This window comes from Mus musculus, chromosome 4 (assembly GCF_000001635.26).
Source record: "Mus musculus strain C57BL/6J chromosome 4, GRCm38.p6 C57BL/6J".
NCBI classification, from domain to species: domain Eukaryota; kingdom Metazoa; phylum Chordata; class Mammalia; order Rodentia; family Muridae; genus Mus; species Mus musculus.
The window spans coordinates 132,374,349-132,386,789 of NC_000070.6; the positions used below are offsets into that span (position 1 = coordinate 132,374,349).

Sequence of the window (12,441 nt, forward strand, 5' to 3'; positions counted from 1 at the left end):
AGAGCTACTTTAGACACTTTTTGGGTGTTTGTTTGTTTCAAGACAAGTTCTTAGGTAGCCCAGGCTATTCTCGAACTTCTGTAGCAGAGACTGCCCTTAGAGTCCTGCTCCCCACACCTGCCTCCCACGTACTAAGATGACAGAGATGCCAGGTGTGCATTCCTACAACCAGCTAGCTATTGTGTGCGCTGCTACCATAGCTAACAGCGCTGGCCTGAGCAGGAGCACAGAACATGGTCGTGAACCAGCAGCATGAACATCCTCATCCAATCTATCGAAAATACTGATCTCCAGCCCTCACCCAAGATACCGACATCAGAGCCTCTGGGATCAGGGTCCTCTCATCCCAGCTGGCCTTTTAGGTGAAGCCAGTTAACAGTAGCCTAGATGATAGTTTGAGAACCACACTGTAGAGATCAGAGGCATGTTTCTGTCCCACATTAGCTACAGCCTTGGTGAGTCACAGCATCTAATTGTCTCTGCATACAACAGACAGCCATATACTACAGCCCTGGGTGGTTTTGAAAATACATGTGAAAGCCCTTCAGGTTCCTCAGAGATCAGTCAGGACTACATCACCCATTAAGCAGTGATACCACAGTGGTTTCCATCCTGTTCCTACTCCAACCTGTCTGTGTGAGATCGAACTGAAGCCAGATAAGGTTCTAGTCACGCCACCCAGCTTAGTGACTGTCGAGTCTTAGTAGGCATACTTCCTATTCATCACCTGTGCAATGGCTAACAAGAACTATAAGCTGGGTAAGCCTAATGTTATTTGTCCTGAAAAATTACACTTTCACTAGCTCTGAAACACTTACCAGTTTTTGCTTTTCCTTGACTTTCTGGAAAATTTCTGTGGGAAATGCAATTATGATAGGAAAACAGACCTAAGCAAGACTTTAGAAAACGCAAAGTAATTTATGAAGCCTATAAACATGAACTGGTATACTATCCTGCTTCCAGTTCTCAGTGGTTCTGAGGACTGAACCCAGGGGCTATCACATGCAAGGCCAGAGCTATCACATGATAGGCTAGCGTCTATATCCCTGGTCCTCGTTGTTCTTCAGCATTTTGAGACAGGATCTCACTAAGTTCAAGATTGGCTGGTTCTTACAGGCCTGGCTTCTATTACTATCATTTATTTTCATCCATCCATCCATCCATCCATCCATCCATCCATCGATCCATCCATCCATCCATCCATATACCTGCCTACCTACGACCTACTACCTACCTATTTTTGACACAAGGTCTACGGACTCCAAGCTGGGACTTGCTATGTAGACCAGGACAGCCTCAGCTTTGGGAAACCCTCCTATCTCTACTTCCCGAGTGCTCAGTTTACATCATATTTCCACACTTGCATGAGTAGCATTCTTATTTCTCAAGATAAATGTGATTTTATCAGCACAACTTAAATACCTCTGTAGTTCCCATGAAGATATTATACTAGGCACTGGATCACAAGTTAAACAGACATTGGCGAAACCACCATTTTAGCTGCCAGACGTAGGTTTAGAGAAGGAACTGGTAGTTTATACAGATGAAACACTTGCCTTGCCCTTGGAAACTGTGCCATTATTCTAACTTCCTCACTGAGTAATCAATCCCATGGTGGCCAAGCCTATTGTGGTTGTCATATATCTAGACCATCAACTATTGTAATAGATTTTTGTTAGTGTTGTTTTGTTTTTTGGGGTGGGGTTGTTTGTTTGTATGTTTCAGAAAGAGAGGAATCAGAACAGTTTCATGTAGCCCAGGCTAGCCTCAAACTCAGAAATCCAAGAATGACCTTGAATCCTGATTCTCCTGCCTGTGCCACCTAAGTGTTTCCCAAGTGTTACCAATGCCTACTTCTAGGGAATATTCTTTAAAAACTTTTTAAATTGTAATTATCAAATAAATAAGCAATGTTAAAGTTAGTTTTTTGTTTTGTTTTTTTAAAGATTTATTTATTATTATACTATTATTATTATATAGTATAATATATAATTATATTATTATTATAGTATATATTATAGTACATTGTAGCTGTCTTCAGACACACCAGAAGAGGGCATCAGATCTAATTACAGACAGTTGTGAGCCACCATGTGGTTGCTGGGATTTGAACTCAGGACCTTCAGAAGAACAGTCAGTGCTCTTAACCACTGAGCCATCTCTCCAGCCCCAAGTTAGTTTTTTTTAATACTTGTATAATAAAAACATATTAATCTCCCCAGATTTCAAGTTTAATTTTCTGATGTTTGCAATTCATGGACATTTTTGTCTTATTCTTAATTTTTTTTTCCTTCTTTCCTGACTTCCTTCCCCTCCCTCCCTCCCTCTTTTCTTTCTTTCTTGCTTGCTTGCTTGCTTGCTTGCTTTCTCAGTGACAGAGTTCCTCTGAGTACAGTTGTCTGTCCTAGAACTTCCTTTGTAGACCAGGCTGGCCTCGAACTCACAGAGATCCTATACCTCTCCTGAGTGCTGGGAGTAAAGAAATACAACACCATGCCTGGCTCTAAAACTTTTTTCTATATTGAAAATATTCCAAGAGATGAGTTAGAAAAGTCTTTCACAGCTGGGCGTGGTGGCGCACGCCTTTAATCCCAGCACTCGGGAGACAGAGGCAGGCGGATTTCTGAGTTCGAGGCCAGCCTGGTGTACAGAGTGCGTTCCAGGACAGCCAGGGCTATACAGAGAAAACCTGTCTTGAAAAAACAAAACAAAACAAAACAAAAAAAAAAAAAAAAGAAAAAGAAAAAGAAAACTCATTCACAGAACAAATCATTCAATAAAATAACTGTCCATAACCAAACCAAACCCTGAGCACAACCGTGAAGACTTACCAATGATGGGGTTGCTGTTTCTCTGAGCTGGTTTAGGGGGTGGGATGGGGGGTTGCTTGGCAGGGGCTGTAGTGGTGGCAGCAGTGTTAGCACTGGCAGGAGCAGCAGGCAGAGTCCTGGGGGCGGGGGCAGGAGCGGGGGTGGGGCCCACAAAGGACTTAACAGTCTTTGTCATGTCTGTGGCAGCAGTGGTGGCAGCAGATGTCACGGTGGTAGAGCCAGAGGTGGAGGAGACGGACCTTGCTGTACTGCCAGCCGGAACCTCCTTTGCTTCACAAGAAGAGGACAAGGGTCTCTTGGGGGGCAGCAGAGGCTGCTTAGGTGCATGCTCAGGACCAGGCTCGGCTTCAGAGTTAGGCTGGCTTCCAGTTGAGCCTATGCAATGAGAGACAGGATTTAAAGAGAGCCGAGAAATGGGAACACACTTACAACCAACTTCACTAATGAACTTACAGTTTACACATCACTTTCCAGCAGCTTTTAACATGCTTAGGGAGAGTAAGAGAGCCTCAGTGGGGGTAGCAACTCTTCATACAAGAGCCATGTTACCAAGGGCACACGAGAGAAATGCCTGCCACAAATACAGCCTGAGGACTGAGTTCAGATCCCCACACTTACACAAGGGCCCTGCTTGGGGGTGGAGTAGAGTAGATCACTGTAGCTTATTGGCCAGCCAGTCTAGCTGAGCAGTGAGCTCTGATTCAGTGAGAGATGCTGGCTCAAAATCAATGAATAAACCTGGCAGTGGTGGTGCATGCTTTTGATCCCACACTCCGGAGGCAGAGACAGGCAGATCCCTGAGTTCGAGGCCAGCCTGGTCTACAGAGTAAATTCCAGGACAGCCAGGGCTACACAGAGAAACCCTGTCTTGAAATGCCAAAATAAAGCTGGGCAGTGGTGGTGCCTAACCCAAAATAAAATAAACAAATAAATAAAAGTAAATAAATTTAAGTCTCCCCGGACCCTCCCCCTAAGAAGGTGAAGAGCAAGGAGACGCCCAATGCCAACCTCTGGCACTCACCTGTAAATGGACACCCACCCACCCATGAAAGCACACACACAGAATTCCTTGGGGTAGAACACAAGGAATGTGGAGGTTGACACGATCCTACAAAAGAGCTAGGTAAACTAGCTCACATCTGAGACAACCCACTCTGACTTCTCCTGCAGCCGTCTGAGGTAAATAAGAAACCTGTGGCTTTCAAACTCAAAATCCCACGTTTACCAAGTCTCTTCTTTGACTCCTCTTCTGGAGTGAGGTTCCTGAGACTTCTCTCTGGCTCTTCTTCTACCAGGACTGGGCTAGAGGACCTGGCACTGCCTATGGGGGTGGTGTGTCCGTTCTTTAATGCAGCATGGCTCAGCTTTCCTGAATCCTCACCATCTGAGAGGAGAAAAAGAAAAGCGTCAGTGAGGACACACACACACACACACACACACACACAGCAGACGTGCAGCTTGCTCTTCACATGGGTCCTCAACAACTAGATGGGGGGGGGGCGGGGGGGGAAGCTGTTCTAACAACTATTTCCTGTCTGTGGGATATGGTCTTTTAGCTGGACTGCTTCAGCGGAAAAGGATGCACCTAGTCTTGATGGGCCGGGGTGGGGGGAAACCCAGGGCGGGGTCTCCACCCTCTCAGAGGAGAAGGGAACGGGGAGTGTAGGTAAGGGGACAACAGGGCATGGGTGGCAATTGGGAGGAAAAGTGAATAGGAAAATAAATTTTAAAAGAAAAGAAAAGAAAAACAGAAAAGCTTAAGTGGCCAGACTGCCCGGGCCATGTGGGAACAGCCATGGCCCCCACTCTCCTAGCTCCTTTCTCCTGGTAAGGAGGCGTCTCACTGACACTCGCACTACCTGGATCCAGCAGTATTACCAGAAGTGGTAGCTCTTCTTCCACAAGTGATCTATTACCAACTATACAAGTAACTCCTTCACAGCTCATCTACTATGCATACAGATCACATCTCAGCTATAGCTCCAGTAGAAGGCTTGCCTGGCACATGTAAGGCCATGTGACAAACACCCAGCACTGAGGAGAAAAAGGATACTATTCTGACAGAAAGGCTACAGTAAAATGAAGAAAAATCCATTCTTTTGGGTGGGAAAGGGTTTGAGGATGTACCACAGAGAGCAGTAAGACTTGAAAGAGGAACAGAAGCCTACCACATTGGTGACAGTCTTTTTAAACTAAGACAATTGGAGGGGCAGAAAAGATGGCTCAGTAGTTGAGAGCACACACACATTGGTATTGCAGAGGACCTGCATTTTGTTCCCAGCGTCCATGCTAGGCAGCTTGCAACTGCCAGTAACTACAGATCCAAGGGATCTTATGCCTCTGACCCGCATGGGCATCTGCACTCATGTGCACATACCCCAGACACAGACACACCAGGCAGATAAACATAATTTTAAAATAAAGTCTTTTTAAAAAGAAATAATAGTCCATATAAAGGCATACAATTGTGATCAGCGACTGCAATGAGCACATCTGGTAGAGACTAGGCATACATGAGTAGGACTGTAAAGGCAAGCAGGTGCTAGGCCATGAAGACTATAGAACACAGGGAAAGGGGCTAGAAATAAATCCTGGATGAAACCAAAAGCAAGGGGATTAGAAGTAATAGGTAGGCATAATTTTACTTATTTGTAGAAGGTTGGCTCTAAATGCTGTTGGGGGTAGGGTTATAGACAGGCAGTGACTAAACAAGAAAAGCAGCAGAAACAACTGTTTTAACGCTCATGGAACAAAACGGCAGGGGTGACTGAGGGTAGTAGGTCTAGAGAGCCAGGGGGCCTTAAAGGATACATCAGTGATAACATGATGCACACAGCAATTCCAGACACACTACACTACAGGGATGGCCACTGGCCTGGCAGCTCCGAGAAGCCCTGTGGCGATGACACACTGCTACAGAAAGGTAATGGTGCAGTGAGACAACCACCCCCAGGGCCTGCAGTTTCTTAGACTTTTTTTAGAAGACAAGAGTTGAAAATAGTGGGGTCAGGAGCTGAAGAAATGGCCCAGTGGTTAAGAACACTGGCTGTTCTTCCAAAGGACCTGAGTTCAATTCTCAGCACCCACATGGCAGCTTACAACCATCTATAACTCTAGTCCCAGGGGATCCAATGTGCTCTTCTGGTTTCCAAGAACATCAGGTATGCACACTGTGCACAGACATATATTCAAGCAAAACACCCAGACACAAATAAAGAAATATAACTGTACTGGCTAGTTTTGTGTCAACTTGACACAGCTGGAGTTATCACAGAGAAAGGAGCTTCAGTTGAGGAAATGCCTCCATGAAATCCAACTGTAAGGCATTTTCTCAATTAGTGATCAAGGGGGAAAGGCCCCTTGTGGGTGGGACCATCTCTGGGATGGTAGTCTTGGTTCTATAAGAGAGCAGGCTGAGCAAGCCAGGGGAAGCAAGCCAGTAAAGAACATCCCTGCATGCACTCTGCTGGCAGACTGACCAATCCCAGGAGGACACAAAGCTTTTCCCTGTGCTGGGGTGTATATAAGGAGTCCTCCCTGGGTGCGTGAGCGCAACAATGGCTCAGTGGCTCAGTGGTTAAGAGCACTGACTGCTCTTCCAGAGGTCCTGCGTTCAATTCCCAGCAACCACATGGTGGCTCACAACCATCTGTAATGGGATCCGATGTCCTCTTCTCTTCTGGTGTGTCTGAAGAGAGTGACAGTGTGCTCATATACATAAAATAAATAAATACTTCTTGAAACAAACAAACAAAACCAAAACCAAACCAGAAGATGATGAAGAAAGAGGTCAGAGACTACGCCTCACTTCCTTGTCACAGGAAGTGTAGTGTCCTTGCTGGCTTCTCACAGTAATGCTTTGAGTGACATCAGGGAAAGATTTATTTTTATTTTTATTTGTGTGTGCACACACAGATATGCTCATCTCTTGATAGTTTTAGAGTTAGTTCTCACAGACCAGCTCCTCTTATCTGACACACCCCCTCCCACTAAGAGATTAGACAGTATCTTTCAAGCATGCCCAGTAAACAGTGGAATTTGGACTACAAGTATTGAAGAAGAGACAAATAAGTAATAAATGTACCTCTGAAGAAACCGTAACACATTTTTTTTCCCCTTTTTGTTTTGAGGCAGCCTAGACTAGCCTTGAATTGGATCAACCTGGAGTCTCCCTAGTGTTGTTAGGCTATTAGGTGTGAGCTACTACACCTGGCTGTATTTTTATTAAGTTAATGAATTGGTTAATTATTAAGCTAGCTTTTCAGACAATCCTAGTATGTGTCCCTGACTGGTCTAGAGCTTTCTCTCTATCAGGCTGATTTTTAACTTAGAGTAATCCTTTTGATTGCCTCCTAGGATTACAGATGTGTGCCACTGTGCCCAGTTATAGATTTTATTTTTTATTTTCTTTTGTTTTTTTGAGACAAGGTATCACTGTGTATCCCAGAATAGCCTAGAACTCATAATGTAGACCAGGCTGACCTGGAACTTACAGAGCTCTGCCTGCCTCTGTCTTCCAAGTGCTGGGACTAAAGGTATGTACCACTGTACTGGCTGGTTTTATGTGTCAACTTGACACAAGCTGGAGTTATCACAGAGAAAGGAGCTTCCCTTGAGGAAATGCCTCCGTGAGATCCAGCTGTAAGGCATTTTCTCAATTAGTGATCAAGGCAGGATGGCCCATTGTGGGTGATGCCATCCCTAGGCTGGTAGTCTTGGGTTCTATAAGAAAACAAGTGAGCAAGCCAGGGGGAGTAAGCCAGTAAGGAGCATCCCTCCATGGCCTCTGCATCAGCTCCTGCTTCCTGACCTGCCTGAGTTCCAGTCCTGACCTCCTTTGGGGATGAACAGCAATGTGGGAAGTGTGAGCTTCTTGATCATGATGTTTGTGCAGGAAACAGAAACCCTCACTAAGACAACCACCATTTCTAGCTTTTTATTTATTTTTAAAACTATTACATTTATTTCTGAACGTGTGCACGTGTGTGAGTATGCTTTTGTCATGGTTCATGCCACGGCTCATGTGTTGAGACCAGACAATCTGTGGGCATCAATTCTCTGCTGCCAGTACCTTTCTTGCCAAGCCAGCTCTCTGGCACTGCACTTTTGATTTTATTCATTTTCAGAAACATCTGTTGTTGTTGTTTTGTTTTAAAGAGTATTAGTTTTGTCTGTGTGTACATATATCACGTGCTTGCCTGGTACTAGGGGAAGCCAAAAAATGGTTCTGGGACTAGAGTTACAAATGGCTGTGAAACACGATGTGGGTACTCGGAATTAAGTCCTGTCTGTAAGAGCAGGAAGTTCCCTCAATCACTGTGCCAGATTTACACTGCCAAAAACAACTTCCTCTTCCTCCTCCTCTTCTTTTCCCTTCCTCTTCCCCTTCTTCTTCTCCTCCCCCTTTTTCTTCTTCCTCCTCCTCCTCCTTCTTTTGAGGCAAGGTTTCTTTGTATAGCCCTGGCTGTCCTGGAACTCACTCTGTAGACCAGGCTGGCCTTGGACTCAGAGATCCGCCTGCCTCTGTCTCCCAAGTGCTGGGATTGAAGGCGTGTGCCACCACTGCCTGGCCAGTGCCTACTTTTTATTTTTAGAAGACGGGAGCAGGATGGCAATTCTGCCAACACAGTGAACTGCTCCATAAGATAAACTCGAGAGAAATGACAAACACCCAGGTACACTACTGATTTACGTTTATAACCCACTGCTTCACAACAGCCATAACAGATCTCACAGGATAACCAGCAACGAGTGCTGAAACGTCCGCAAGCTATTGATGCGACAGGAAGATGAGGGTGGAGGCAACTGGGTCAGAACTATCAATCAGCAACTTGAAATAACTGTCACCACTACAGGAGACACTCATCTCAAGAAGACAGAGAGACACAAAATCTTTGCTCCCAGGACCCTTCACCAATCTTCCTATTTCAGCTTAAGAGCGAAGCCAGGCATTTGGGAAGAAACAGGGAACTATTTTTAAAGTGCTCCTCCACCGTGACTCCAGTAAGAGTAAAGCAAAGGGAACAATTTCAGAGCCTAGCGAGCGAGACCCAGCCAGAGAGCAATGCACAGACAGCCGTGTGCTGATCGTTTGGAACTCACCCTGCTCGGGGTCCTCCAACAGAACCCCTCGTTTAACCAGTTCTTCTCTTGGTTTTCGCATAGATATTTTTCGCTCTAAAACTAACATTAAATTGGAAAACACAACTCAGAAATTCAGCAGTTGGAAGGTCAACATATCTCTTAGCGTTATAAGTATAAAAGAATAAAGTAGTTCACAGTATTTGTGCTCTTAAGAAAAAAAAAGAACAGGGAAACTAACTTTACATCTAAAAACTTAGCTGAGAGTGGTCCCACATGCCTGTAGTACTAGCACTTGGGAGGTGGAGGCAGGAGGATCAGTCCCAGCACAGCCTTATCTACATAGTAAGGTTTAGATTAGCACGGGCTACACAGACTGCCTCAAACAAAACACATATTCCCATCTGAGACCAAGAGGCTGAGAAAGCCTGCCACGCTGGAGGCCAGCACATTCTGTACAGTGTTAGGCCAGCCAGGGCAACAAGGCTCTGACCAAACAAAACAAAATGCTTTGCTGGAGCTGGGAGTTACATTGACAGTCATGATTGCCCAGCATGTCCAAGGCCCTGGGTTCCACACCGAGAACTAGATATAAAAAACAAACAAGGCAGGCACCGGTGGCGCATGCCCTAATCCTAGCACTTGGGAGGTAGAGGCAGGTGGACCTCTGTGAGTTTGAGATCAGCCCGATCTCCAGAGAAAGTACTAGTTCCCAAGGAAGCTGTACTCACATGACTGCAGCTTAACTAGGGCACAGCAGTAAGGAGTTACAGATGAGCCGTGCTGATGGCAAGTGGGCTAAGCAGAAAGGAAGCACTAAGAACTGTACAGTGAGGCTGGAGCCTCACCGAGTATTCCCATCTGTTCCTGTTTTTATTTTTCTTCTGTTTTTGTTTTCTTATTTTATTTCATGTGTATGGGTACACTGTCACTGTCTTCAGACACACCAGAAGAGGGCATCAGATCCCATTACAGATGGTTGTGAGCCACCATGTGGTTGCTGGGAATTGAACTCAGGACCTCCGGAAGAGTAGTCTGTGCTTTTAACTGCTAAGCCATCTCTCCAGCCGTTCCTGTTATTTATTTATTTATTTATTTATTTATTTATTTATTTGGTTTTCTGAGACCCGTTCCTGTTATTTATTTATTTATTTATTTATTTATTTATTTATTTATTTATTTATTTGGTTTTCTGAGACAGGGTTTCTCTGTATAGCCCTGGCTGTCCTGGAACTCACTTTGTAGACCAGGCTGGCCTCGAACTCAGAAATCTGTCTGCCTCTGCCTCCCGAGTGCTGGGATTAAAGGCGTGCGCCACCACGCCTGGCTTTATATTTATTTTTGAGAGAGGGTCTTACAATGTAGCTCTGACTAGCCTAGAACTCACGTAGCCCCCCAGGCTAGACCTTCCTATGTTCCTTAGTGTGCAGCACTAAGTTTGTCTTTACTGAACAGCTTTAAACCCATCAAAATACCAACCTGGGAATGAGGCTACGGAATGCTAAGTGTCAGCCAGGCTTGCTGAAACAGGCCTGTAAGTTTCAATTATTCCAAAAGCTGAGAGGCAGGAGGATTATCACGGGTTCAGGCAGTCTGTGTAACCTGGTAAGAACCTGCATCAAAATGAAAACTAGACGGGGCCAGCAAGATGGCTCAATGGGTAAAGGTAGACGGTGCCACCCCTGAGAGATGGAGTTTGATTCCTGGAACCCACAGTAGAAGGAGAGAACGGACTGTAAATTAGAACTCCCCTGTGCTGGGACCTGACTCAACAAACAAGCAAACAAATTGTAGTTTAAAAAACAGCAGCACTGGGCTGGAGAGAGGGCTCAGCAGTTAAGAGCACTGACTGCTCTCCCAAAGGTCAGATCCCAGCAACCACATGGTAGCTCACAACCATCCATAATGAGATCTGATGCCCACTTCTGATGTGTCTGAAGACAGCTACAGTGTACTTATAGTAATAAATAAATCTTTGGGCCGGAGTGAGCGTGGCCTACCGGAGCAAACAGAGGTCCTGAATTCAATTCCCAGCAACCACATGATAGCTCACAACCATCAGTACAGCTAAAATGTACTCATAATAAATAAATAAATAAATAAATAAAAAACAGAAAAAGAAAGTGGCTGGGGGTGTAGGTCAGTGGTAGGTCACTTGTCCAACATGTGTCACACCTTACAGGTTTAATCATCAATGAAGGACTATTTATCTGTCTAAATTCTAAACAACTGAACTCTCAAGTAGGAGGTTATAGACATTTAGGGAGATGTGAAAAGTGGGGTGCGGCCGGTCGTGGTGGAGCACGCCTTTAATCCCAGCACTCGGGAGGCAGAGGCATGCGGATTTCTGAGTTCGAGGCCAGCCTGGTCTACAAAGTGAGTTCTAGGACAGCCAGAGCTATACAGAGAAACCCTGTCTCGGAAAAAAAAAAAAAAAAAAAAGAAAAGAGGGGTACTTCTAAAATAGGAAATTCGTTTGGTAGAGTGTGTACCTTCCAAGCACAAAGCCCTAGTTCCAGCTCTAGCATTATATAAACCAGACACAGCACATTCCTTCAATCCTAGTGCTAGGCAGGAAAATCACAAGTTCAAGATCATTCTTGCTATGTCAAGAATACAAGCAAGCCCTGTGCTACAGGATCCCATCTGGTAAATCAGTCAAATAATCCATCAGTCAATGGAACCCACGAGTGCTTTTGTTGTTATTGTTTCCAGGCTGACTTTGAGTTTCCTGTGTGGCCAAGGATAACCTTAAACTCTTGGCTCTTCCAGTCTGCATCTTCCAAGTGCTGGGATTTACAGCCTGTATCACCAAGCCCAACTAACTCAGGGAATTATTCTTTTTTATGCATATGTACAACGTGTATGTACCTGTGTGCAAGCACACTGGGCACACGCATGACATGGGATGATTGTGGAGGTCAGTAAGCTCTGGCTCATCTCTTTGGCTGAGACAGGCTCTCGGTTGGTTGCTGCACACCAGCTGGCCCTTAGGCCTCTGGGGATTTTCTGTCCTATCTTTTCATCGCCCCACAGAAGCACTGCATTACAACAGTGTGTGTGCAGCTGGCTTTACGTGCGTCCTGCAGGTTCCAACTGAGGTCCTCGTGTTTCTATCAAGCACTTTACCTGCTTAGTCACCTCCTTAGCCCAAATGAGGAACTCTTAAAAATAGAAGCCTTGGGCTGGCGAGATGGCTCAGCGGTTAAGAGCACCGACTGCTCTCCCAAAGGTCCTGCGTTCAAATCCCAGCAACCACATGGTGGCTCACAACCATCCATAATGAGATCTGATGCCCTTTTCTGGTGTGTCTGAAGACAACAACAGTATACTTACATATAACAATAAATAAATATTTAAAAAAAATAGAAGCCTTGTTTAGTTGTTTGTTTGTTTGTTTGTTTGTTTAGAGACAAGATCTCCTGGTGCCCGGGTTGGCCTGAAACTCAATGTCTAACTAAAAAGGACCTTGAACTTCTGATCCTTTTATCTCTGCGCCTCCCCTCTGTGGGGTCAGCTGCAGAGCACA

General features: G+C 45.1%; 1 protein-coding gene across 4 annotated transcripts in view; it reads right to left on the reverse strand.

Moving 5' to 3' along the window:
• Nucleotides 1-12,441, reverse strand: part of Phactr4 (phosphatase and actin regulator 4) — a 66,525-nt gene that overhangs the window by 18,427 nt on the left and 35,657 nt on the right. For 2 of the 4 annotated variants that reach the window (XM_006538456.4, NM_175306.4), the window contains 3 exons: nt 8,934-9,014; nt 4,057-4,215; nt 2,832-3,206 (listed from right to left, as the gene is read on the reverse strand). In XM_006538456.4, coding sequence (XP_006538519.1) covers nt 2,832-3,206; nt 4,057-4,215; nt 8,934-9,014 — 615 coding nt within the window. The remainder of the gene's footprint in view (nt 1-2,831; nt 3,207-4,056; nt 4,216-8,933; nt 9,015-12,441) is intronic. The other 2 variants (XM_006538457.4, NM_001161797.1) reach the window with 1 other exon arrangement.